At 46.1% G+C, this 27,777-nt stretch overlaps 3 protein-coding genes and 1 long non-coding RNA gene across 4 annotated transcripts in view; 1 reads left to right on the forward strand and 3 right to left on the reverse strand.

Moving 5' to 3' along the window:
- On the reverse strand, positions 1 to 6,612 carry ica1 (islet cell autoantigen 1). The gene is made up of 13 exons (XM_040165028.2): positions 6,502 to 6,612; positions 4,996 to 5,031; positions 4,743 to 4,914; positions 4,275 to 4,347; positions 4,048 to 4,171; positions 3,712 to 3,910; positions 3,176 to 3,301; positions 2,954 to 3,052; positions 2,773 to 2,870; positions 2,587 to 2,633; positions 2,054 to 2,317; positions 1,231 to 1,320; positions 1 to 1,046 (listed from the first exon to the last, which is right to left on the reverse strand). The coding sequence occupies exons 2-13, from the start codon at positions 5,010 to 5,012 to the stop codon at positions 940 to 942; spliced, it is 1,416 nt and encodes a 471-aa protein (XP_040020962.2). The 5' UTR covers positions 5,013 to 5,031; positions 6,502 to 6,612; the 3' UTR covers positions 1 to 939.
- LOC120810472 (uncharacterized) lies at positions 4,826 to 12,907 on the forward strand. Its single transcript, XR_005710235.2, has 3 exons — positions 4,826 to 4,931; positions 5,027 to 5,107; positions 12,784 to 12,907. It is a non-coding gene; the product is annotated as an uncharacterized LOC120810472 (long non-coding RNA).
- Positions 12,908 to 15,170: 2,263 nt separating this feature from the next.
- On the reverse strand, positions 15,171 to 23,545 carry LOC120811090 (neurexophilin-1). The gene is made up of 2 exons (XM_040166249.2): positions 23,213 to 23,545; positions 15,171 to 16,520 (listed from the first exon to the last, which is right to left on the reverse strand). The coding sequence occupies exons 1-2, from the start codon at positions 23,264 to 23,266 to the stop codon at positions 15,729 to 15,731; spliced, it is 846 nt and encodes a 281-aa protein (XP_040022183.1). The 5' UTR covers positions 23,267 to 23,545; the 3' UTR covers positions 15,171 to 15,728.
- Positions 23,546 to 25,789: 2,244 nt separating this feature from the next.
- The window catches only part of thsd7ab (thrombospondin, type I, domain containing 7Ab), a 93,339-nt gene continuing 91,351 nt past the window's right edge, over positions 25,790 to 27,777 (reverse strand). The window contains exon 29 of the mRNA XM_040164405.2: positions 25,790 to 27,648. Coding sequence (XP_040020339.2) covers positions 27,558 to 27,648 — 91 coding nt within the window. The 3' untranslated portion in view covers positions 25,790 to 27,557. The remainder of the gene's footprint in view (positions 27,649 to 27,777) is intronic.

Below are 27,777 nucleotides of genomic sequence, written 5' to 3' on the forward strand. Positions count from 1 at the left end.
TTTTTGAATTGGTATGTAATCTTTTCGAAGATCATAGACAGATACAGCGACAAAAAAAATACCAGTATTCAGAAGCATAGCATTCATGTATAAATAGGGGTCATGGTAAGGCAATCAATGTATTTGGTTATGACTAAATATTAACAAACGTCACATGAAACAAGGCTAGATTTTAATAATATAAATGTACTTTAGAATTTATTCAATAATTATGTGGTTCTATATTTTTGATTTGTAATTTGATTAAGGCGTTTACACAGGTTTTATTCAAATCATGCATAATTGTCAATCAGTATAACATTTTATTTTGACGAGGTTGCAACAAAATCTACTGAAAACTGCATATTTTTCCCTGAAAGCCAGTAACTGGGCAAAATACATACAAAAACATTACACTGATAAATGCATCGTTCATTCTGTCACACATTTACCTGGGAACATAAAGCATGCAACAGGCAGTAATGGTAATGATGTGTGAATTTTTTTTAAATGTATTTAAAAATACAGCATGTAGCGAACATCGAAAAGCATAAATCGTAGAAAGGAGACCTGTTTAAATGTGGTGTGGCATCGTTGCCTTTAATTCTGATCCGTGCTTAAAGTATCGTAGCAACGGCAGAAATACTTTCCTTAACATGTTGCAGCATTTCGTCAATACAAACCAGTGCATGTGATCTTTTGTCATGTTGGCTTTCGTTTTGCTTTTTGTGCAACGTTCTGTCATGAGAATCAGAAATAAAATATGAATGCTACTTGAGTACGTATTTTCAAGGCAGCTAATGTCAAAGGCTTCTTCTTCCAGACTTACTTTGGTGTTGGTGCTAAACTCAAGTGAGCCAACAGACATAAGCTATGTTTGTCTGCTAGATTGCTTTATGCTGCCGCACCCTCCATCCATCACAGGTACCCATCTCAGATCGCCGTGACGATGAGGCAGTACTACGCGTTGTGAAGTTCGTGCTCTCGGCCAGTTTTGCCGACGGCGTCTGGATTGGAGAGTGGGTCCAAATCGGCGAACAGGTTGAACCACGCCGAGAGGTCTTTCTCTGTAGAAGAAAATGAGTCGAAGGGTAAATTTCGTTTCACACTGGAAACAATCTCCCCCCCCCCCCCCCCCCCCCCCCTGTATGGCTGAGATCCAGAATTATGAAAGGAAACAACGCAGAAATTCTTTGGAAGTGCCTGTACGCAGGTTTTCGGTTGGATAAGTCTTGTTGAATGAAGACCTACCTTTCGCTGCTGGCTTACTGGGGTTCTGATTGGCTCCAGGTGAGGGGTCCTTCGCCCAGGCGCCGGGCGGTGGAGCCGCGCCGGCCAAATCTGAAACGCAGGTCCCAAATTTTAGACCCGATCCAACAAATCACACCGTTACACACTGGCTCATTTCCAAGAATATTGTGTAATCGTCACAAACCAGCAAAAATCGATATCAGTATCATGGCATGTATCAAGTTTAGTGGTATTATACAAGATGCAACATTGAAGTTCCAATGTTTCAGGCAAGTTTCCTTAGCATTTACTATTTTTTCTTAGTAACACTACGTGCTCCAAATACGGGTTTAAAGTACCAAGTAATGTTTTGGAACCTTTGCATATAGTTGGGTCCATTCTATGTTCCAGCATCCTCTATGAGTTTGACCTTTTTTTTTTTTGTAATGAAATGAAAGCGTCTGAAATGCACATTCAGTGCTTTAAAAAGTCTTCTGTATTTTACCAGCTCTGATTTTAAGTGCAGATGGATCCGGCCAAAGAGCGCCGCCTGTAGCTGGACTCTCAGCCTCCCTTTCAGAACTCATCGGCATCTTCATGACTGTCGCGGCTCTGACCCGGTGCAGGTACAGTTTACTGTAGCGCTCATTTGATAACTCCAAGCTTTGAGAAGCTCAGAAAACACTGACTGATCGCACCAAATGTCGGCTTTATACATTTACAGAGAAAACCCATTGTTAATGGGGGAGCTATACAGAATAACGGCTTATTAAACATGTTGATCTAGAAGAGGACGGCGGAGACCTCGAGCGGTCTCATTTGCTTCAGGCCAGTGCGATCTGACCTGAGAGGGTCGACCGTTGGTCACTCAAGCTCTGGTCCCACAGCTGTGACGGTAGAAAGAAGGAGCTTTCCATCCGCTGGGCCTCGGCCGGTCTCCCCGGCGCCGTGCTCGCCCCGTCCTCTGTGTCTCCGAACACCTCCGTCCACTCTCGCGAGAAGTCGCTGTCCTCCACTGACGTGCTGCCCAGGATCTCGTTCAGTAAGGCCATGCTGTCTTTCTCCTCCCCCTCTAACTCCGGACACGCAGAGAGATGGTCTCCAGCCCCTCAAGGATCAGATGAGACATCCAGAATGTTACTGGTGATTTATTTCTTATTTTTACAAGTACTTACATTTTTTTAGGAATTTCTTGGTGAACAAAAGCGGAATGAAGCTTAATATTTGCTTGTTTACTTGTCCTTCATTGAGTAAAGTGAGTATCTTTCGCAATTTTTAAAAAAAAAATTCATAATGAAGAAAGTAACCACCAAGCAACTGAGGGCTAGTTTCACTGTATTTCCACGTTAAATATTATAATACTATGTTGTATTTTACCTTCTCTGGTGGTACTGCTGGTGTTTTCATTCACGAGTGAGATGAGTCTGTAAGTATGACAAACAGCCGATTAGTTTATAACATCACGACAACACAAAGCGCCAGCTGTCGCGTCTCGTCTCTCAGCGCCTGCATGCACGCGCTTGGTCTACCTGCATGAGTGAAGATCACAACGAAATAACTCACTGCTCATCTGGGGACTCTTTCTTTCCCTCCTCCACCTCTGCTCTAAGTTTCTTCTTCCCTTTCTTCTTAGCCAGCTTGTCCACGGGGCCTTTTAATGTCTGAAAGAATAACCAAGTCGCCGATTATGCTTATTGGCCGCGTCTAAAGCTGTAGGACAACTTCGGATCCAGGCCCTTCTGACCGTGAGAGCGGAGAACTCGTACTGGGGACAGCCCTTGAAGCTCTCGTGGATGGCCGCCATGGTGCGGGACGTCTTCTCCCAGAAGTGCAAAAGTGTCGTCTGTAACGGCGGAACAAGCAGAGTCATCATGTCTCCTGGCGGGGTCCGACACTTCAAAAATCCCCCACGCCGCGTCCTCGTTCCCTCCCGGAAAACATGCAAACAACCGGGCTTGTGTTGTACCTGATATGTGGTTAAAACGTGGGAGAGCAGGTTGCAGCGACTGGCTCCCAGCAGGTCCACCTTCTGGCAAACGTCATTCTTCAGTTTGTCAAAGCTTGTTTTGGTTGTGCGCACCTGAGCCTGAACCTGCGGCAGGTAGATATAGATTTATTTATATACATATACACACACGTGTCGCACGGGTTTCAACAGGGAACACACACACACACACAGGATTGTGAGGTTCTTGACGAGCACCCTATTGTGGTTCAACGGACCCACGATTCGGGGTGCGCTCTGCCCTCTAGTGGCGTTACGCTGTAACAGTTGGGGCGCAGGTGCGGCTTTAGACTTTGGACTTTTAATCTATTTTTTCAATTACTCATTTAGTCGATGATATCCTAAAAATGTTTAATAAATAACTTTCAATGACTTTCCTGACTTTCAGACTTGCCGCCTTCCTCTGAGACGCGGTGTGTTGTGTGCAGCTCACAGGTGCGAATGAGAACATCAGGAGATGCAGCTCTGTGTTCTGACAGCGGTGCGACCAACCAAACCTTGCGAAATTTCTCCATCTGTTTGTGGGTATCCGGATCCAGCTCCTGCGACACGTCCTTCATCCAGAGCAGCGCCCCGCGGTATTCCGTCCTGGACTGCTCCATCCGGTTCACCGTCAGCCACGTGTCCGAGATGGCCCGGTAGCGAAACGTCTCCACCTCCTGGTACAGGCGGCACAGCGGGTTCCTCAGAGCGAGTCTGTGTGGGGGGACGTAACGGGTCAGTTGAAGTGAAACAATCAACTGACCCGTACATGAAACTATTTTGCGCTGAATGTGAATGAAGATCCTCGAGGCCGTTTCACGCACACGCAGGCGATTAGTTTTGTTTCCTACCTCTGTTGGGAGGAGAAGCAGAGTGCTTTGCCCGTGGCCTGCATGATCTTTCCAGCCCTGGTTTTGTCCTGGGAGCCCTGGGAGCGCAGGAAACGACCCAGTTCGTTCTCCTCCTGGGAGAGGACTGCACAGCGAGGTCAGATGAATGCACGCTGATATTTGGGGAATACGAACTTGCGTGCACACCGCATTTGCTTCATTGTTTGTTTTGTCCACCGAATACTTACAGCAGATCCTCCTCTGGTACTGCTCGATGACCTTCAGCAGCTCCATGCATGTTCTCTGGATGGAGTGGAACACCTGCAACAAAAGGCGAAATGCCCAATCGCGGTGGAAGTCGTGGTCAGTTAAATAACGTGTTACAGCTGAATTAGGCACGAGTTCTTTCCAGGAAGACAAAAAACAGATTTCAAAAACAAGGTAGAAATTGAAGTGTCGAATGTCACATCAAAGCTTTAAAACTCAAGCTCTGATCCTGCATGTTAATATCCAGTTTATCTCAACGCTTGTTGGAGCCCTGGCTGGATGTAACAGCTTTTATGAGCTATTGATTTCAGCCATTAAATTAAATTACTGCTCAAATGGGAGGGGGGGGGGGTTGGAGAGGCAGCCCAAGCCCCAAGCAAATAGTGGCACCGTGTGAATCAAAAAGTCATTTTAGAATCTCCAGCATCTCCTTAATGTTTTCTCCTCACCTCCAGCTTGCCGTCCAGGTCGGCGTCCGACGCCACCACATGTTCGTCCTCTTTCTTGCCGGTGACCTTGATGAGCGTCTGCTTGGTCTTCCAGTACCTCTGCTGGAACTTGTTCACCACGGACGAGTCCTGGCTCTGGATGAAGCGGTCCAGGTAGTCTTGGGTGTAGCCGCTGCAAACCACACAGAGGTCAGACGGGCGCCTGAGAGGAAGTCGTTGATTTGGTCGTAAACACACAGGTGTATATACTCACAAATGTCCTGCCTCCATTCCTTTTTTTTTAGGTTACCTGTGGAGGAAATAGAAACTTGCTCATCGCAGATGTAGTGAGGATTATCTGGTGGGGCCTGGAAACAGTTTTCAAGGTATATTTTATGCTTTTTATTTTTTCCATTATGCTTTGCTTATGTTCCTTGCATCCGTCGGGTTCGATTCAGTTGTAGTTTTATGGTGAAGCTCTGTTTGCTGGCTGCAAACCCCGGAATGCTTTGGAGGACATTTTTTGTCATCGACACACAATTTATATCAGTCCCCCCCAAACTCAAGAGAAAAGGCCGCTGATTTGACCAAGGAGTTTAATCAATATAACATTATTTTCAGTATTGTATATGTAAATGTATATGTCACAGTATGACAGATATTCAGCAGGTGGTGTCTCGGTGTTTCCTCGAACAAAGAAATGAGATCGTATTTCACCTGCATTGACTTCATGGGGCTTTGTGAACGGAGGCTCAGTATTATGTTTATTTACATGATTATTTCTCTTTACTTTGGGTGGGGAGGGTTAGGGTTATTAATATTATTTGGAGTTTTTGGAGTTATTAATGGTGTAAAATAAGACCTAGATGTGTTTTAATGACTAATTTACAAGTAACAATGGCAATACTAAAATGTAAAAATGTCTTACTACATTGGAACTCCACGTTTGAAAGAAGTATTTATATACTATACTATATATATATATATTTTTCACAATATATTCAAGGCACCAAATTGAAAGTTACTCATTAATCTAATGTTTCTGGATTAGAATCATTGATGTACGTTTATTGCTTTTAACATTGCAACTCGTTAATATGAAGCCAACATCGCTTAGTCTGTCGTCATAACACGGCGCGGCTGGTATCTGTGTCGTCATGACACGGTGCGGCCGGTATCTGTGTCGTCATAGTCCGGTGCGGCTGGTATCTGTGTCGTCATAGTCCGGTGCGGCCGGTATCTGTGTCGTCATAGTCCGGTGCGGCCGGTATCTGTGTCGTCATAGTCCGGTGCGGCCGGTATCTGTGTCGTCATAGTCCGGTGCGGCCGGTATCTGTGTCGTCATAGTCCGGTGCGGCTGGTATCTGTGTGACGTACACATTAACGACATTAACCAGCGAACCTTTTCATCACCAGAGACGGTGATGGAGCTCGCGGCTGTAGGCGCCCGTCGTCCGGGAGGATTAAATGATGAAATCGTCTTTTGATTGTATTTTGTTTCACTCCCCGTGTCACGACTCCCTTCCACGTGATGGGTTGTGCGACGTTATGCGCGTCTCGGCGTGTCCGCCTCGGTGACGACCACGCGCATCGTGAGCAATTCATCAGGATTCATATGAATGCGACCACAACACGTCCGCGCCGCCGCACCACCAACAACGGACACACACCGCCCGACTCCCCCGCGCGGAAAACAAGCGTCCCCCCCCCCTTTGGATCAAAGCTACACACGCGAGATAACATCGCAATCATGATACTATATGATGGTAATCACACGTACCTGGTGCGTGAAACGCTTTAGGCCCTTCTGCGTCGAACGTGTGTCCACACAGCTGCTCGCTCTCCTCAGCACCCGACGCAGATGACGTCATTCAGGGTGCGCTCCCCGTCCCGCGCATGACGTCAGGCTGTTTGTGTCGCGCGAACAGATATCGGAGCTGATGATCGGCGAATGAAGAATAAGGAAATGTACACATTCAGGACGGCGATGATAAAGATTATTAGAATAACAGACGCAACAGCAACAATAATAATATAATGATCTCACAGTAGTTTTTACAAACACAATTGATATTGACCATTGATATTACAAAATTACAGGCCGTGTAAGTGATTTTCTTTTTGTTACTATATAATGATACATAAGATGAAATGAGTCATTATTGATCTGTACATGCTCATTGCAGCAAATAGAATAGAAAAAGTCCAACAGCAAGAAGTGTGCAAAACAAAATAAGAGTAGAACTAACATTAGAGAGTTGGAATTGATATTTTATAGATATATTCATCTCGTTTGATTCATTTACATTTTATTATTTGTTATATTGTCACACTTAGTTTTGAACATTATTTTGGAACAACTTCCAAGTTCCCATTGAATTATGGGACTGCTTGATCAGTCAATCATTAAATCTTTAACCGATAAATTGAAGAAGCATGTTTGCCGATTGACCGATAACAAATGCTGTCATTAGTCTCAAAAGAAGATCAAATGGACTCGATCAGTCCCGTCCACGGTCACTTAGTTCTGCCTTTGTCCAAAGGAGGGCAGTGTAACACTACAGAAGACGAGCCGAACGCTTTAGAAAGTCTCCTCGCTGCTGTTTGGGGCCCTCGAGCTTTCATCTGTTGGCTTCAATTTATTTCATCACACTATGCTGCGGCTGATCTAATAGCATGTACATTTTGTTGTCACCTGAAGGGAATTTCTTGTCATGCTTCAAATTGATGTACCTGTTTGTAGCCTCGGACAGTATTTGAGCGGCGCGGTGTGAGCGGCATGCAGACCGTTTCTACCGATCAGCTCACTGGAGTGTGCTTTCCTTTTTTTAGGGTTTATATTTGGAAAGTGTGTTTTTACGTATCGCTTTGCGGACTTAATTTGATTATCCCCAAAGGAACGTGAAACCCTTTGATCCTTGAACCCCGGCGGTTGCTTTCTGCACAATACAGCTCGTTTTCAACCCTCTGTGAAGTATGTGCACAAGCCTGTAGTGGCAGTTTCGCATCGTTGGTATTGTAATCCGCTCTGATTACCAAAAATGTAGGTTCCCCAGCAGGCCTTGGCCTCGTGACCTCCGACGGCGTCTCAAGGCCTGTGACACGAGCGGATAGATGGACGCGTCTCTTGAGGAGATGTTGTCTCCATGAGGCCTGGTGTCCTTCACCCCATCCCATCCTCCTCCTGCTCTCACAGCTTATCTCCGCATCCAAGATGGTATCCAAGCTCACTTAAGTAAGACGGGAAAACAATTAGGGCCTTAAATTAAGTGATGCAGTTGTGGGGGAGGGGCGATTCAATCAGGGTCGAGTCCGAGAAGATTCCTTTTCTGATATTGATCAGGGACGTGCGTCCCCGCTGATCGTCTTTGACGTTTCCCCACTCCGGCGCCGCGCCTCGCTTCAGAGCTTTTCTGTGTACTTCAAAGCCGCTTCTTCCACATTCCGGCATGCGGCCGCGTCGCATTCAGTTTCTGGGACGCAGCCTAAACCCAGACCTAAACCGGCGCCCGCGTGATGAAGAACGACCTCACCCTAAAAATGACTCAATTCACTTAGTTTTATTGTTTGTTATGTCTTCATCTGCACTTATGTGTGGTAATGGGGAGCCATGACATTTACATCTGCACCACTCCGACGTGATCCCTTGCTTGGCGAGAGTTTTTCCCGACACAGACTCTAAACGGGTCACAGGATCAAAAAGTGTCTCCAGCCCGGAGGGGCCACGGAATCGATCCTTTCCATTTCTGCACCAAATGGTGTTTTCTCCCCCCCCCTCTCTCTCTCTCTTGCTCCCTCTGTCTCTCACCAGTAACTTGCTGGAACACATTTAGATCCTGAGTAGAACTCCTCAGTGCCCACTCATCACTCTGCGTGGTGTTTGAAGATTACTCCGCTCAGAGACATCCTCACTGGGCATCCAGGCAGCTTAGAGGCCAAAATCCATAATCCCTTACCCTTCATGGGAATTCTCCATGCACTTCAACATGCTGAAATACAGCCGCGCTGCAGCAGCCACTCGCGGTCGAGGTACTGCTGCAGCCGCGGGCCCAGATAGATGGATGACATCTCTCAGCGAATGTGAGGCAAGTGGAGGAAGTTAGATTTAAAAAAAAAAGAAGAGTAAGTTATATACTGCAGATAGCTTCCGTCTTGAAATCTAATCTAAAATGATGTTTCTTTCTTGCAACGCCTTTTTATTTCCAGTTTAAGCACATTCAGCCGGCCCTCATGCACTGGTTACTGTTTTATGTATACCATAACGGCCCGGGACACATTATTAACTTAAAATATGGGTGCTTTGGAGGGACGCGGCAGCTGCACGGCGGTTCTACCAGGGGTCTCAATAAAGAATCTCCTCTGAGGCTTTAATGCTTTATTAAAAAGCGTAAATAAATGTAGTTCCTTGATTGGGGAATCTGCATGAGTGGGAAGTATGCAAAGTTCAGCCTTTGTAGCTGAGGGAGCAGCAGGGTTTAATATTTCCTCCTCCAGGCTACACTCTGATGCTTTGTCTGCTCTGCTAAAACCCATGTAATAGCTCGGGGAGTTTGTCTGGCCCCAAACAAGAATAATAAAACTAATTCCACATTCGCATTATGGTATTTTCTCATTATGAAAGCTGAAATATTTACTTTCTGGATATAAAAATACAAAAAAGAAACGCAGAGCACATTCGGCTCACATTTGGGTCACACAACCTGTGTCTTTGTTTGGACTCTGCTTCGGTGCACGTGATTATTTTTATACTTTTATTTGCTAACTTTTCTAAAAGGACCGCCCCCCCCCCATCCCCCGTCCCTCAGACCAGGACCTTTTGTCTGTGACATGTTGAGCTCGGACTCTGATGAAAAATGCCAGTGTGTTGGTGCCCTTGGTCAGCGAGGAGCCGGTCCGTCCACCCAGCGGCTCTGCCCCCCCCCCCCCCCCCCCCCCCCGCGCGCTGTTTGGCACGCTCCGTGGCACCGAGGAGCGCTGAGGGCAGAACGCGTCACCGAGCTGCTGGCACCGAACCCGAACTCCTCCAAGGTTACTCTTTGATTGAATGCTGATGCATTTTTTCTTAAAGCGCATCACCCCCTCCCCGTTAACCCACCTCCCCCACCTCCCCCCTACCATCTCCTCTCCGTCGCAAACAGCGGCGGCGCGCCTCACCTTTAGCACCAGGAGAGGTTGTTTAAGTTATAAATCAGCGCGGGAGGGTGAGGGGGGGGGGGGGGGGGGTGGCCCTGATTGTCTCACCCGCCGTCCCGTCTGAGAGGCGGGACGTTGAAGGGAAACGGCGCGATATATTCCCGCTGTGACACGCGGGAAACGGGCCCCTCGTCACGCGGACGGACGGCCGCTCCTCGCGGGCATTTCATCTCCACGCGTATCGCAGAGCCTTGATGTTTTGACACGTAACAAGCTGCTGTTGTAAAATGTATTACCTCGTTGATGGAGGGTGGAAGTACAAGTGTGATCTTTAGCGTTCTTCATCTGGTATAAATAGCAGCACCCAGGTTTAGGGGTGCGTTTGACAAGGTGGCGTGAAGAAACCATCGCCTGCCTTGTTGTTTTTCCTGTGATAATACACTGATCGCATTGGCTATTGTAAAAATAGATTTTCAACAAGTTGTATTTTCTCTCTGAGGTGCAGCTGATTGTCAGGGTTTAGCATCGAGACGCACACACACACACACACACACACACACACAGAGACACACACACACACACACACACACACACACACACACACACACACACACACACACACACACACACACACACAGATGTGTTCAGCTGATCAGACTTTATTTTTGTATTATTCCTTTTCTTAACTGAAATTAAATCTGAGGTATTCAGGTAGGAGAGGATCTGCCTTTGTGTAGTGTGGCAGTCTGTTATGGATGGAGATGAGGATTTCTGATAGGAAAAGGGGGGGGGGGGGGGGGGGGGGGGGGGTGTGGTAAACCACAGGCTTGAAATGGGCCATATTCATGAGCCATGTAATCCTCTTGCGGCTCATGTCGTTTTTAAAAAGCAAACACACCTTTGACACCGATACTTTCGTGTCTGGTTTAATAAAGCTACTTTAACATCGTGATCACTTAAACGCATAATTCTGATGTGAAACAAAGGATTCATCATATGCATTTAAAATCACTGGGTCGGTTGACTCTGTGCTGCAGCTGATGTTTATTTTGAACCAACATAACTTCACATTACATTACAGGTCCTTTTAGCTGACGCTTTTATCCAAAGCGACTTACATTACATTTCTAACCAGGTTTTTTACATTTAGGCGTTGGGTCTCTCGCTCAGGGACACGTCGACATAGGACTCGAACCACCAACGTTGCGGTTCCCAGCACACCCTCTCTCCCCCTGCACCACGACGACCCTTCACCTAGTGCATGATGGTAGAAAACCATTAAAACCCACAACAATGGGCCTTTTTTCGTCTCGTGTTAAAGTGTTTTTTTGTGTTACTTACTGGTCACTTTGACAGAGTCAACTGTAACCGTACTGCTATATGTTATTTTAGTTTGGGTATGATTGGGGACCCAATGGAGTCTGTGTTAAATGCATATAGTGTCTGCTATAGTGACCCAATGAGGGCTTTTGCATTTGAAACTGTTGCCTTCTGAACTGTTTGGGATTGTGTCACATCCACCATCTGAGCACTTCCGCTTATGCTTCCGTTAAACTCATTGTCATTAGATGACACTTGCTGTGATACAGGAGACAAAATCCTCATCGGCCTTTTTCTTTTTTTTAAAACATTTTTTATTACATAATGCTAAACTGAGATGGCCCCTCGTCTCGCAGTGTGCCAAAGACCGGAGATGTGTGCGTTTTGTCGCTGGAAGCGGCCGACAGATATTTCCAAGCGGCCTAATGTCTGCCAGCCTCGCGGTGAGCCGAGCAGCACTGAGCCGTGCGGCTGTGCAAAGGATGTGAGACGCTCTGTGCTGTCATCCATTATCCGGCGTGGTACGAATTGACCGCGTTTGCTATTCTGACATCCATTAGAGCAATTAGCTGCGCCACACAGGTGCCCCGCATTTTCAGTCTGAGACCTTTTTATTAAAAGCCTTAACATATTCCTAATTATCAAACCCTTCCAGAGAAGAACGTGTGTACAAATGTAATATAAGCAGCGGGACGGAATTAAATAGAGCGTAAACTTAATTTCTCTTTGCCACAATGCATTCGATTCATACAGGCTTAATAGTTGTGCTCATTCTCGTGCATATTCAGGGGTGAAGTTCTCGTACCTGGTTATGTCTGGGGGGCATTAAGTCTGACTAATGAAATGACTCCATCCTCTGTGGCGTTTTAATCTATTCTCCGAGAAAGTAATTGACAAGCCCACAGTATGTGCATTAGGAGAGCTGCTGCACCAAAGGACAGCTGTCACTAAAGCAATTAAAATGACAAAGGTTAATTAATTCTCTCCAGTTTTCACCTGATATGAGACGTTCACAATAAGTGAGTTTTCATTTCCGGAGGAGTAATGCTGTTTTGAGGAGAGTAATTTATTTTTGATTTAAAAAAATAATAAAGAAAAGAAGGAAAACACCAGCCGTTGTCTGAAAGAACCTTTAATATGTCAATACGTCACACAAAACTGAGCCCCGGGACGCCTGCAGCCACGGATTTAAAATGAATTCTGCGGAAGGACATGATCTGAAATGACGATCTCTTGTTGTTATTTACGTCCTTTTTGCTGCGTCACAAACACGACGTGATTTGTTTACAGACGAGAACGTTCAAGGCTTCAAAACATTCAGTTCGGACAAACGCAGGAACCAAAAACGGAGCTCTACAGTTTACTGGAGTCGGGGGGGGCGCCAGGGGGATGAAAACCAAGATGCTAATAATTACTGTGCCGACCACCTCTGACACCTCGAGAGCACAACCCAAGAACTTTCTAATCCGCCCAAATGTCAAAGCAGCGTGCGGATCTCCACCGGCTGCCAAAAGGCCAGCGGTTAGTCATCTGTTTACTCCTGCAGCTGCTGGGTGTCATTGGGACCATGAAGGAGAAATCCCATGATGCTCTCTGCCATTTCTGACAGCTCCCGCCCAGACCACATTAATCAGGGATTGTGGGCGAGCTCGGATGGCTGCGGCCCAGGACGACCGAACCGAGGGAGAAGAACTGGGCCTGAAGATAGCTGAGGCGTCCGCACGCTGCCGGGCTTTTCATTCCTTCACACAGAGACGGGACAGTCTCCTCTTCCTCCTCCTCCTCCTCCTCTATAGAGGAGAGGTTCCAGGTAAACTTGCTTTTTGAAAGGAGCATAACTTTGAGAGAGGTTGGCTTTGAAGAGGATGCTGATGAATCCAACGTCTCCCACATGTGGAAATTACTCTCCAAGAAAGAGATTTACTGCTGACTTGAGGTTATTAAAAATGTTAAATCTATTCGAGTTTAATTTTCCACGTTTTAATTACATACCTCTGCTTTCTCCATCCCGTCTGTTTGATCATTTTATTGACTTGTATTGGAAGTACGGGCAGTTATCTTAGAGTTAACCAAAGATTAGACAGAGGGCACGAAGACGAAACATGAATTAGAAGCTGCTGCCATGACTGCGTGATTGACAGATGTTTTAATAAAAGGAATAATACTAGACTCAACATCCATATCTAACTTATTAATATTGCCCAAAGGCTAAAGATTATTTTAAATCAGCAACGTAATTAAACACAGAAATAAAACAGCCGGATATCTGTAATTACATTTAGATGTGAAATTTACAAAACTCTGATACCTGCATTTGTGGGATTGTTGAGCACCTCGTTGTCAGGGGCAACAAGCTGTTAACACTGACAAAAAGATCACCTCAAAAACAATCAGCTGAAAGCACAATGACGCGTTGTCCAAAATACCGATCAGAGCAGCTTTAAGTTGGCGAACACGTCTGTGCGTTACTCGCGCGACTGCAACGGCACCGCGCGCGCACGCGGTGCGTCGCACTCGCCCTCAGACGACGACATCCGCCCCGCGGACTGTTTACACTCGTTAGATCGCGTGCGTAATGAGGCCGCATTGTCTCCGCGAAGCGCTGCTTTGATTCTCCGAGTCTGAACAAACTGTCCTTGGCGCAGTCGAGATATCAACGTCACTTTACTGAGATGAAAGAAGTGCCCCCCCCCCCAAAAAAACGCTCCTTCTTCTCGGTGACAGAAACATGCTCCCGATTTACGAGTCAGGTGCTTCCAGTGATTTCTGCCAGCCCCGTTCCTCCACATCATAAATCCCTCTTTATGCTCACTCACATCCCACAGGCACGCCGCTATTCTTCGGCCTGCCTTGTCAGGGAATTACGCGCCGCGCTGGCACGTTGGATGCCGTCCAGCCGCCGTTGGCAGCGACGGTGTCGCGGTCGCCGCGTCGCGCGCCGCGGAAGAGCACTGAATTTAAATAGACACCCGCGATCGGGCCCCAAGGTGCACATTTGTGCTTTTTTCCCCCCCTCTCATTTATTTTTTTTACACGTTTCCATTGGCGTTTTAATTCCTTCTTTCTGTGGTGTTGACTCTGCAGAGCTTCCACTTTGTTCATTTCGCCTAAATGCTTCACGTTGAGCCACTGGCTCCCAATTTATGTAATGAAGGTTTAATAGCCAATTGGAACATCCAATATCATTAACAGCCAGTGTTAGTCTCATCCAGATATCTAGTTTTTTTTTTTTTGGTGCAAACGTTTGATAGGTAGAATGTGTGATTAGCACCAGCTGTTTGATCTCCTCTGAGGCAAGAAATCACATTTTAACACAGTTCTCTTTCAATTTGTTTGATGAACTTTCATGTCTTCTGCTTCTTCCTTTTTTTTCAAAAACACCTATGACCTTGTTTTTCTCATCATCCAGCATTCTCTTAATACAAAGGGTCCACCGGCAGCTATTTGTGCCTACTGGACGCCAGTGTGGCCCAGACGCCTCTTACTATTGGCTGCTCGTATTGTTAATGTTGCAGGGGGAAAAATGTATCGTATTGGATTATAAAGGAGACGCCGGACTGAGAAGCAAGGAGCACAGTTCATCTTTTAAGTGGCAGTGAAGAAATGAGTCGTCTGCATCTCTGTTATCTTGTGTGATTTCTGCAAGTTTTATTTATTCATTGCAACATTTACTTGCACGTTTGATCTGCTTGCCCCCCCCCCCCCCCCCCCCAGTGGTGTCATCGGTGTCATCGAGCGCGGCCTTAAAACCGCTACGAGGTATCACAGAATTGAAATCAAAGTAATTTTTTTTTCTTTCTTTTTTTTTTCTCCGTCGCCGCTTGATGAAGATTATTTCTGACAGCTGCAGTAACATGAAAATATAGATGGACGTTGTTCAGTTGTTTGCCACATTCTGTTCATGCACGGACACGGGCGAGATTCCCACAACAATATCAGAGAGGTAAATTCACGCTAACAATCACACTGCAGAAAAACAACACCACTCAAAATATATTTTCTTTTTCCATTATGCCCTCTACTGCATACTGACAGGTTCTTTGTATTTGCATTGACATTTACGTGTTTGCAATGATTACCAGCAACTGATTGGAAAAGACAGAAAGCAGGATTGTGGCGGAAATACACTATTCGAATAAACAACTAAATTAGCAGAAGGAAACATTAATAAAATTGTTTTCTGGTCTTTGTGTGGAACCCACAATATTTACATAAATACAATCAGCATATTTTTACGGTTGGCTTGAGAAGTTCCTTTCCATGTAAGCTGCTATGCATATAATATGAGTATTGCAAACCTACAAATGCCTCCCTAAATGCTCCCGTTATGACCTCAGGTGGGTCTGTTCATTGGAGCAATGTCAGTCTGGAGTGATGCCTGTCAACGCCTCCAGTTTGAAGTGTGTTGAATCCATTTTTTATTCAAATAATCTGACGTCGTTAAAGACCCGACAGCAGGCCTCTTTTTAAATCTTTTTTTAAATTTATTTTGACCTCTTCTTTTTTTTGTTTGCGTTGTTTTATCTAACTTTTGTCCTCGTCCTGGTCACGTGATCACCCCGTGGGCAGGTAGGGGGTGTCGCTGTGGTAGTTGTAATCTGGACACACCTTCTGCACCAGCTTGTAGTCGGTGCTGTAGAAGGTGATGAAGATGCAGATGACCTTAAAGGGCTTGGAGCACAGCCAGGACACGTGGCTCTGGGTCTGCTCCTGCGAGCAGCTCTGCGACGGGTCGTGGGCGCACAGCGAGTTCCTGGTGCCCTTCTCCACCTTCTCGTACTCCACCCTGCAGTTGAACAGCTTGTTGTCCTTGGTCTCCAGAGCCGTCTGCTGCTGCTTGTGGTGGTTTTGGTATTGCTGGTGCTGCTGGCGGACCTGGAACTCCACGGCCTTGGTGGGTGGAACGAGCCCCACGGACACGTTGCCCTGACCGGTGGAGTTGTGGCGGAAGTAGACGCTGAAGGTCCCGTTGCCGTGATCCACAATCTTACCCGTGATGAGGAGGTTCAGCTTCACCGTCTTGATATTGGAATGGAAGTCGCCCCAACCGAACATCTTCTTGAACTTGCCGGTCTTGACGATGGGCCTCCTCTTGGTCCTGGATCGAGGGTCGCGGGAGTTGGACGCGTTGTAGAGCCAGTTCCACTGCTCCGGTTTGGAGAAGGAGTCCGCCCCGTCGTAGTTCAGGTCCAGAGAGGTGAAGTTCTCTTTGCTGTAGAGGGTCTGAGACAGCAGGCGGCTGATGGAGACCGCTTTGCTGCTTTCAGTCCAGTAGGTCTTCACTTTGGATTTTGAGCTCCCTCTCAAGTCTGGATTTCCTGGACTCGGTGAGTCGGCACTGGCAACCTGAAAGAAAAGACAATCGCCATTACTGAAACATTTCAACCCCTCAAAAGAGCTCCTCTGACGAGCCGTCAGACGCTGTTCTCAGAATCAATTCTGAACTGCATCAAATTAAAGAGTGACTGACACGACGATGTCAGGGTGCATTAGAGCTTTCTATCAGGGTGGCGCGTCAATGTGGAAATCATTTTCTGTGATTAAAACTAAGCTGGAATCTCTCTGGTTAGAGGCGTACGATCCCTCGGAATCAAATGAATTGCAGAGAAATGTGATGATGATGATGAGTACGTCGACACTGAGCGGATGATGCTGAGTGTCTGACGTGGTACCGCAGTTACAACGCTGACTGTTGGTGGGTTCGTTTGATTAGCTGCAACTGCATCTGTCCTAATCGTTTACGTAATTGAAGAACTGGCCAGATGTGCGGCGTCCAGTCACAGTGGACCACATGCTGAGCACTTTGTGCTTCCCATTCCCTCGCCGTGCTTTTGGGGATACCCTGCTAACAGATAAACGACCGACGAGCTTCATCCATCCACCAGCATCTCGGCACCTCAAATGCTCGCCCCCGAAAAACCAGCTCTCCCAGTCTGTGAAACGTCCTAATCAAGATTTAAGGGCGTTCCTGCCCACACAAGCAGAGGAATGAAGGGCGTCTCGGGTGCAGACTATTACCCGCCGAACGGATGATTGATGATTCATTCCGCATCCCTCCTCCAACAGTCACACAGATGAGGCAGCGAAGGTTCCCAGCAAGCGCCATGACAGTGACGCCCGAACGCCGGGCGAGGAACGTGACAGCAGATCCGTCTGGTCGATGCGTTCGCATTCTGCACCTTCGTCACCCCCCAGCGATCGATACTCTGAAAATAAGGTCTTCTCTCATTCAGAAAGTTCACTGGATGACATTGTAGCACCGTACCAGAGGGTATGAACGGCCCTGGTTCCAGAGTTGTGATCTTCTTCTGAAAGTAAGCGTTTAATTTGGTGCACTCGGCTTCAGAGAGGGAAAAAAAAAAAAAGGGTGAAGAGCCCCCCCGGTTGTTTTGGAAGAGGCCTCGATGATAAATGGCCCGATATGGATGTACTGGTGAGACCCCGGCCTCCGTAGCTGTGTGAAGATGGACACGACCTGCGCATTTCTTCATCAAAAGCCTTTCAAACCCAGAAAACGTTTGGAGATCTTTGGCAGCAAGCTGGATTTTGTAAAAGAAAAAAGACAGAGAGAGAGAGGGAGGGAGAGCTGCAGGACTTTGAGCTGCAGAATGATCGTCGTGACAAGGTGAAGAGAACTATGACTTCCAGCAGTTTCCTTGCGCAGTGGGGCAGTTAAACTGTATTAATGAACACCTCCTTTTGTCTTCCATTGCTGGAAACAAAAGTCTGTCATGTCGGCCTTGCTGGTGATGTACTGTAAAAAGACGAGGTGAGCGGGAGGATGAGGGAGGCTTCCTGTTCAGGATTTATCTTCACCATTACAGTCCAACATAAAGCTCCTCGGGATGTAAGAGTTGAATTAGCATCGTATGGACTTTTCAGCCGAGCAGCTATAAAGTTCATTCTGACATTATACTACCAGTCTTTATTGTTTGGTTTAATAATATTTCAGGTTGCAGCTTGCTTCAGTTTTTTGTGTTGATGTAAAAGTGAAAATGGAACAAAGCAATGGTTATTTTTAGGTTGATACAGCGGCTAATTTAAGGGAGGCGTGTGCTGATTTTTCAGGTTCATACTTGTATGTTGGGTCACTATTAGAACATGCTTACATGCTTTTATGTTTTTATGTCCTAATGTACCTGTATTAATTCTCGCTCCGTTTTAGTGCACGTTAATGGAATGCGTTGCTAGGAAACAGCTGAATCAACACGAGTTGAAACATTTCAGTATTACTGTCCGCTGGAATCGTCTAAATTATCTTTGACCCCTAATCCCCATTTCATTTTACTGATTTTTTTTCTTCTGAGTTCTGAAAAGTCTCTAATTTTCAGTAATTACTGATTAATTTTAGTAATTACTGATTGCTCCTCGGTAACGCTTCAGATCGAGGAGCGCTTTGAGCCGGTTCAAGTCTTTATTTAACTATTTATCTCTCCGGCTAATCATTGACAGTGTGTGTGGATACAAATATTATTTTTCAAACAATGCAGGTCAAATGAGATTTTAGGATGTTTTATTGCTTTAAAGCAATGTGTGTTTTTGAAAACCCCTTATTTCCTGCGACTTCCATGTTGTGAGTCATTTCGTGGGATACGATGTTCCTGGATTTCCTTATTCCCTTTTCCACCAAATGACGTGAATGAATTGTGCTCCCAGTGATCATCGGACCAGAATCCTCGCTGTCGTGGAGGGAACTTGCTCTGTTGTCACCGGCGTTATGTACGGTCCCCAAACTGTGACACGCAATTAGCTTTCATCTAAAGCACCTGACAGTCTGTGGATTAGAGCACATTCACAGAGACCCCACTTCACGGATTACAGTCCAACCTGTAATCCGGGCCCGGGGAGATTAGCCAGATCAGAGGCAGTCCTGACTAAAGCGAGGTTTATATCCAGAACACCCCGACTGACTGCACCAACACTCAGAGGGCCGAGAGTTACCTCTCGCCTGAGAAACGTGCAAGAGTGTGAGTGTGTGTGTGAGTGTGTGTGTGTGTGTGAGTGTGTTAGATGCATGAATGCGCCTGAAAGAGACACCGCAGAGAGAGAAAGAGGAACAATGCTGCTGGATAAAGGACAGGAGAGAAACAAACATGCCAGCGTAAAGGTCAACAGTCACACTGGGATGACTTTGGGTTGCCGAGGATATTGGGTTTGTCACTAATGTGTTTTATTAAATATCAAACTACATCTTCCACGGATTAAAGTGAGATTCATTTTGCACTCTGGTAACTTTATTCAACTGCATGTGTTTAAATTATTGTTTGGTTTTTTAAAAAGAAGCAATACCGTGTCCAATGGTTTAGTTGAAATATGTTTTCGTGTCCAGGAAAGGTCAAATTCCAATTATTCAAAAGAAAAAAGAAAACCCTTTTCTGTTGTGATTTTTGTAAACCTTCATGTTGGTAAATGTCACACAAAATAATCTGCACACTATACTATAGATACGTTTAATCAACATGAGATCATCTGACACCATATACAAATAAAACAAGCAGTTGAATCTGCACGATGGGAAATTAGCAGAAATATCTCGTCACTGCAAAGTGAAAGATGAAAGCACCGATGTCGATAAGTGATCAGCACACTTAGCTGTTGTACACACAAAAACAAAATGTTCTTGCTAAGTTTTGGTCTTTCTCCTGAGAGGGTTGTTTGTATTTGTTTGAGCTCTGCTAACAGGATTACGGGCCGAGCCGTGTTGGAAAATGTCAGCTGTTCGCTCATGTTGCAGAAAGCTAAAGCCACACAGTCCGGATGTGGCAGATTAGTTGAGACTGTTCAGACTGTTACACGCTTATAATAACTACTAAGGAGGGTTTCCTGAACCTCAATTCTAATCATATTAAGGTAAATTGATGAGGCTTAATGTCATTGAGAAATATTCGTGGTTTGTTTTAAGGGGCGTTAATGGTATTTTTGGTGTTTACTGCAGAGGTTCACTTCCATTAAGTTAAATAAATGCCGCAAAATTAAAAAGAAAGCTAAAAACTAAAGCATCAGAGGCAGAGAGTTTGAGTGAGGAGATTCGCTGTGATTCCTTTACTCAAACAAAAGCATCTTCAGACCCCCACCTACCTGGTGAATGTCTTTCTAAAGCAGGCTTCAAATCTGTGGAGCTTTTGTTCAGAAAATACACAAACTTACAGAAAGTCACACCGGTCAAATGCAGCAGAGGAAGAAAAAAAAATTCAATTTGCAAAACATTCTAAATATAGCATCACATTCAAACATATCTCCCAATCGTATTCAGAGCCTTTTCATTTCACGGCTCTGGGTTGTTCAAACTTTTCCACCTGCAGCTTGTTACGTACAGGCAAACCATTTCCCCCTGTGTGTTCGTATTGTTCCCCTGGTGCGCTGAATGAGGCAGAATCCCTCGACAAGACAACGCAAACCGCCTCGCTGTGCAGAAGTCCTCTTTAGCAAAGCTCTCCCCAGATTGCCAGATGCAGCGCAGCGGCCTAAATGCTATCTGCTCCCAGCTATCGGCTGTGATAAGGCGCAGGCGTCCCGCTCCTTGAAACGGGAAGATAAACAACCCCGGCGTTCCCTCGGGAGCTCGGAGGATATTCTATGCCCCCCAACACCCCCCTCTCCACCCACTCCGCCGACCCCATCCCCCGGGAGCGGACAACAAATTCCACCTTTAATAGAACCGTCAAAAGGGGCCGAGCATCTCGGCGGTGGGTCCCTCACAAAGAAACGTATGTGGAAGAATGAAAGTGTGTGTCACTTTTCATTTACCTGTACGCGGGGGGGAGGGTGGTGGTGGTGGTGGTGGTGGGTGTAGTAAAGAAGAGAACCGGGTTTAGAGCCGCATTTTGGCTGCCACTTTGCAGCCTCGATTGGATCGGAGTGTTTCGGCTGCAGTGTGCAGATAGTTGTTGTTCGTGAGCGACGCGCTGCGGATTTATTCACCCCGTTTAAAAAAAAAAAAATGTTTGTTTATCCGGAGCGTTGAAGCGTGGGGGAGCGATCAGGGGTTGGAGGTTTGCAGCTCAAGGACACCACGAGGCTGCCGTGGGATCAAACCTGCTGTGACCTTCCGGGTACGAGAGGTCACGTATGATCTAAAATATGACCTTGCGCTGCCACGCGCCTCCATCGCAACACTCGAGTTCAGGAAGGAAAAGGGAATAAATGAAATGAGAGAAATGACAAACGTTCCCCCAGAGAGGAGGCGGGTTACCGGCCCTCGGTGTGTTGATCCCGTCTTTAGAGTACTTTCCCACTGTGCACTTGGGAGGCGTTTTTAGTGAATTTAGCCTTGTGAGGTCGCCCCTCCCGCCGCCGAGCTGATGGATCAGCTAAGCGGCATTGGCACGCCCGCTAAGAGTTTAGTCTACACTCTCTCCCAGTGATATCAAAGTGTTACCTGAGGGGAAGGGGAAGGGGGGTGGGGGGGTGGTAGGGGGTCAGAGATGATGACAAATCACAAAGTGTGTCAAGACATCACAGGCAGCTGGTGGATGGAGCCGAGGTCCCATCAGCCCGCTTTGAGACGCCAGGGCACAATTACTAGCGTGACTCCTGAGGAGGATAAATACCAGCCGCGGTCAGACTGCAGGATATAAGAGCAGGGGCAGTTTGAAGACTAAGAAATGGGGGGGGGGGGGGGGGAAGGGGGAGGTAAGAGGGGGAGGGAGGGAGAGAGAGGGAGAGAGACTAGCCGCCAGTTTCTCAACTTACCCAGAGGAAAAATGCATAATCATATTTATTTCACACACGACTTGGTTCAAAGGCGGCCAAAATAAGTTTGCGAGGTTCCCATGGGTCTGTCAATCTGTTGAAGGAGCTGCAGGCGAAAGCTTAGGATGCACCGAGTACGAAACAATTATGATCATCCCATTAAAGCATAGCGAAGCAATTTGGAAGCCGACTCTGGGAGGAAAAAAAAAAAAAAAAAAAAAAGAAAGAAAAAAAAAAAGAAAGAAAGAAAGAAGCCTCCGCTTCCATCCAGTGATGCTACGAGTAGCAGGATGCTATCGCACATGTGAGCTGCACACTTGATCAATGTTTGTCTCTCCGTTGAGTCGATAAGGGAATACATGTTTGTTAATGTTATTGCTCCCGGAACCGAGGAATCTTTGTTGTTCCTTCAAAGCAGGAAAGATTTGTAAGGTACAAAAAAAAAAAAAGAAGAAAATAGAAAGAAAGTGGGGGGAGGAAATGATTAGTGCGCTTAGTCAGCTGTGAAATTGAGTTTATGGTTTTCAAGACGGTGAATTCAATTCGATAATGGGTATTAAGTTGTAGAGAATAATTAATAGTAATTGACTTCTTTCCATCACTATGCAAATTAAACACTGATAACACCACGGGAGCTTTTTAAGGCCAGTCAAGTTTGCGAGGATTAAGTTTATGGGTTTTTTTTTCGGTGTTGGGGAGAGGAGTGGCTCCTGCTCTGCTTTGATTGCTCTGTTGACAGACTTATCAGTGGGTGAGGGGTTACTGTCTTTCCGAGGATTAAAGGAATTGGGTTGTCACAAACTGTCTAGGAGCATTCTGCCATGTTTGTCATAATGGGCTCAGGCTGTTCTCCGCCGTACTGTCACATGTATTCCCATTGAAGTGTGTCTGTAAATGGGAAGAGAGGAGGGAAGGGAATGGCGCTTGAGGGGGAGAAATTGGTGATTGTGGTGGATTTGTGGAGATGCAGATTTTGGGTTTTGGAAAAGCTCGCGTCCACATCGTGCGACGGTGCTAACGAGTCAGAGTGCATGGAGCGCTCACTGATCCGGGTTTTTGTCACTACGGGGCTGAAATTCAGGGTAAACATTTGAAAAGCAAGCCTATTATATGACAATTAAAAATAGTCTTAAATCAACTAAATGACATGTTGACAGCTGCCATCTTCTGATTCAAACCCTTCTAGTTGTGTTGTGTTGTCTTTGCACCGACCGGAAACTCACTTCAATCAAAAGAATTCTATTTGCGCACATTGCTCAATAGCGCTGCTCCCAGACATTAATCACACGAGCCGCAGAGATGTAAAATGACCAGAAGAGGCACAACGAGAGAGACGTTCAACTCACCAGAGAGACAGCTGCCAGCAGCAGAGCGGCCGCCCGCAGGCGTGTGGTCTTCATGTCAAACTGCCCTGGATCTTCTTCTTCAGCAGCACAAAGGAAAAGAAAAAGCTCCCTCTGGACGAGGCCGGGACCAGCCGCCCCAACTTGGAGGAGGAACCTGGAGTGAGGAGAGGCGGTCTTGAGGCTGGAGAGGGGAGATCAATCTTCTCGGGCTCTTTCGAGGGGGTCAGGTGTCTGGCATTAAAAAGAAAAACTGCCTCAAGTGTTCCTCCTGGGGAGGTTTCTGCTGCGAGGTTTGGAGGAGCCGAGGTGTTTGCACATCTGAGAGTGTCAGCGTGGAGGGATGTTTTATATAGTGCGCTCCGAGGTGCAGGGAGGGAGGGGGGGAGGGAGGGAGAGACGAATGGAGTGAGCGAGGAGCAGAGAAGGAGGCTCACGTCGACTTCTGAGAGGCAACTTTTCCTTCAACGTCGTCGGTGGCTGACATCTGGTGGTCGTCCGCGGCACCTTGCCCAGAAGCCGTGGACATCCGTCACGTTGCCATGGCGATGTCACGTTACCAGACCCCCAAAAAAGGCCCGAATGTTTATTCGACATGTAGTTTATGAGGGGGTTTAAAAACTTTAATGAGTCACATTATGAGATATAAATGTAACAATTTTTAAGGCTAATTCATGATGGGATTATTTCAATATTACGTTATCAGGTTTTTCCAAATCATTGTTTGTTTTTGCTGTACAAACAAATAAATGAAAATGAATACAAACTAATTAATATTAAATGAATAAAAGGAAATAAATAAAAATCACCGCACCGTTGTGACGAAAAGAGAGCTGAGCCGGAAGGCAAAGCTCTCGATCTACTGGTCAATCATGAAGGATGGGTGATGACCGAAAGAACTGGGTCACGGGTACAAGCGGCCCAAATGGGTTTCCTCAGGAGAGTGGCTCCCTTAGGGATAGGGTGAGAAGCTCAGCCATTCGCGAGGAGATCGGAGTAGAGCTGCTGCTCCTTTGCCATCGAAAGGAGCCAGTTGAGGTGGTTTGGGCATCTGGTGAGGAGGCCCCCTGGGCGCCTCCCTAGGGGGGTGTTCCAGGCACGGCCAGCTGGGAAGAGGCCCCGGGGAAGACCCAGGACTAGGTGGAGAGATTATATCTCTGCGCTGGCCTGGGATCGCCTTGGGATCCCCCAGTCAGAGCTGGTAGATGTGGCCCGGGAAAGGGAAGTTTGGGGTCCCCTGCTGGAGCTGTTGCCCCGGCGACCCGACCCCGGATAAGCGGCTGAAGATGGATGGATAAAAAGTATGATGATATCGAATAAGACCTTCTTTTGTATTTACATGAAAAAAAGACTTGGAGCACGACTAATAGTTACATTTATGCTGTCAAAAACGATGCCGTGCATGACAGCTATATTTCAAATACAAAAAAAACCCCATATCCCACAATGCAACGCATAGCAACAATGAAACATCTTTGAAACCCGCCCCCTGTTGGTGTCTGGTTCAGTTTTAGTCTTCCGGTCCCAAGTTGGAAATTATGCACTGATGAAAACTTGAGATGTGTGAAGACGGCTTCTCCTTTTCCCTCCTAATGAGTCAACACTGAAATGTACAGTCTAACACCCCGAAATAAGAGTTCTCATCATCCCCGTTCTAAACACACACTCCTTAACTTAGAATGAAACGTTAACTTGTTAATTTATAGCACATGTGGTTAAAATAAACTGAAGCTAATTGTCAGTTGAGAGCAGAGCGAGCAACATGCAGGTTCTTACTTTGAGGATTTGCTTTTGCATTTACTTGTTTTTCTTCATTACATTAGGAGCATTAGAAGACGAGATAGAAAAAGATCAATATTTGATGTAGTCTCCCTCCGTGTGTGTGTGTGTGTATGTGTGTGTGTGTGTGTGTTGTAATGTGTTTTAGTGGGTCGTTGGAGGAGGAGGCGGGGTTGCAGAAAGCGTAGCTCCAAGATTGCCTGAAGATCTCTTTCTATGCTTTGAAGTGAATGATTTCTCTTCTCAGTGGCTGACATTGTTTCTCCTCTTTATAGAATGCTGCCGACAATACACAGTCTGAACCGATTATGCCGCGTGGCCCCCGCTCTCCGCTTCCCGCCTCAGTTCAGCACCGCCGCCGCCGCGTGCGCTGTTAGCATCGCTGGCTGGCGGGTGGGGAGGCAATAGAAATGCTCTGAAGTTCAACCCCCCCCCCCCCCCCGCCTCCTCCGTTCAGCAGACTAATCCAAGACTCTCTTAACGTCGACAAATCCCATGAAAAGACGGAAACTAAGAATCAATACGGCACGCGTCTTTAAGGAAATGACTGCGCTCTGAAACAAAAATCCACTAGATGGTCATGAGATGTATCTCAGGATCAAATAGATGATGACATGCCATCCAATATCTAAGATGTAACCATTAGATTAGATTACACTTTCATCACATCGTTGGGATCTTTTCATGAAATTGTTGGCGATAAAGAAAATATGTAAAACCGAAGCCGTGATCCTTCATTGGCAAAATGGTTCTGCTCTCTTGGGAACGTGGAAATAAAAGTTACATAAATGGGTCGCTTACTTTCTTTGTGTGTTTACCACCGTGTTCTTATTTATTTTCAGTAATTTTTCCCATACATATAAACAACCTGTACAAAAACGTCTGAGCCTTCGTTTTTTTTTTCTCTCTCCATAACGTACAACTTGCATCATGATAACAACGATCAGCAATATCACACACCCACTTCGCGATATTCAAACTAAACATTTTCTGTGCAATACAAAATAAATGTTCACATACTTTGATTTTTTTTTCTCCCAAAAAATAAAAAATTGCTGTTATTTACAAATCCCACAAGAAAACAAAAGTAAACATTCTGCGCACCAGTTTGCTTTTACGTCGGACTCATCAGAAGCATTTTCTCATATTGTTATTAACAGTTTGTATAGTTTCTTTGTACAGATTGTTTTTTTTATCTATATTTCAGCTTGCGTAGTGGAAAGAGGAAAGAGCACCTATGACACGGATTACTACATGAAAACCATGACCCCAAAGAAAAGTTAGTCTTCTTTCCATGTGGCCGTTTAATCAAGTATTGCAATTCTGTTACAGGACCGTTAGTGTCGAGCTGTCGTCAGTAAGGCAGAAATGACATGAATGGTTTACATTTATTCTTTTTCTTTAACGGCTGAAAAGTTATATTCTCTCCAATGAACTTCTGATGGGTAAAGAAAAGTAGAGAATTGGAATTTGATTTAAATATTCGTGGTTCAAAATGAATCTAAAGCAGGAGATTCATGAAAAACACCTGCTGATATCATAGTTACACCTTCATTTGATCTGGGGCACAAAGAAAAGTGATAACACCAGACGCAATCTACCAACCACAAAAGGTACTTTTACTACAACAAATCAGCTGTGAGAACGAAAATCTATACACATATATCCACTCGAGATTCACATCTGAACATCAAACTCTGGTTTCCCGTTGCCGTGGTTTTTCTTTGACGCGTCGGTGGCTGTTCCTCCGCGTCGTGGGTCTGTCGGTGGAAGAGGCAGTGTTTTATGGCAATAGGTAGAAGTCACGTGTGCATATCATGCTGCACTAATATAGTGCAAAGTAGAGCCCGAAAACCAAGAAAGGGTGGAGGCAGGGAGGAAGCTCGCAGGCTGCTCGTCCGTCAGCACCCATCTGTTTATCCCACAAACACAGGCCTGTGTGCCTCGAAATCCAGCGAAAAAAAAGAAAAAAAAGGGAAGAAGAAACGCTTCGCTTTTGTTCAAGACCGTAAGAGATTTCAGTCGAAAAACCCAGTTGAGGATTGAGGAAAAAGGAATCCAAACCTTTTTATGGAGATTTTCCTCTCCCTCCTCCTCTTCCCTGCGGTGACTTCTGGCAACGTACGAACCGTCAGAGCATCCTAAGCCTCCAGCTACTCAGCATTTTTTAGGGACAAGCGGGGAACGCGTGGGGGGGAGATGGAGGGGGGGAGGGTGTTGGAGCTCGAGCTGCCATGTTCAGAGACAGACTGCATCCGGACTCCTCCAGCTGAAAATCTCTTCTTTCGGACGATGGGTTGGGGGCCAAAAAAAAAGGTATTTCATTGAACAAGGTGGAGTTCATGAAGGCTCTTTGAAAAAAAAAAAAAAATACTTGGAAGATACAAAAAGAGGGTGTTTGAATGGCGCTCTACTTGAAATGGATGAAACCCACCACTGTCTCGGCTGTAAAAGGATTTTCGGTGATTTCTGCGCCTCGTTTGCGCCGCAAAAACACCCGTGTCCCTCGCTGCCACGGCGCGACCGAGTGGGCCTCGGCGGCGGGGGAAGTGCTCGGGGACCCCGAGGACTACATGTCCGTGTCCCCGTCGTAGGCCAGAGTCAGAGGTTTCAGTCGGTTGTTTTGCTGCCTCTGTCTCTGAGGTCTCTTTGGCTTTTTGCTGTGTGGAAAGAGGAAAACAGGGTAAGACTGCAGCTGGAAATAATCCCCGATCCGAGTGGGGGGGGGTAACAGCGCCTGAACCGGGACTGGTTTTACTGACCCGATCCCAGTTGGGACTACATCCCTC

This window comes from Gasterosteus aculeatus, chromosome 20, assembly GCF_964276395.1.
Source record: "Gasterosteus aculeatus chromosome 20, fGasAcu3.hap1.1, whole genome shotgun sequence".
Taxonomy (NCBI): domain Eukaryota; kingdom Metazoa; phylum Chordata; class Actinopteri; order Perciformes; family Gasterosteidae; genus Gasterosteus; species Gasterosteus aculeatus.

Excerpts from the sequence above, each read along its gene's own strand:
- ica1 (XM_040165028.2), bottom strand. Across the intron at positions 2,318-2,586 it reads CAGCAGTACCACCAGAGAAG|GGGCTGGAGACCATCTCTCT; the intron begins GTAAAATACAAC and ends CTGATCCTTGAG. Across the intron at positions 1,047-1,230 it reads CAGTAAGCCAGCAGCGAAAG|AGAAAGACCTCTCGGCGTGG; the intron begins GTAGGTCTTCAT and ends TTTCTTCTACAG.
- LOC120811090 (XM_040166249.2), bottom strand. The coding sequence starts at position 23,266 with ATGAAGACCACACGCCTGCGGGCGGCCGCTCTGCTGCTGGCAGCTGTC. Across the intron at positions 16,521-23,212 it reads TGCTGGCAGCTGTCTCTCTG|GTTGCCAGTGCCGACTCACC; the intron begins GTGAGTTGAACG and ends CTTTTCTTTCAG.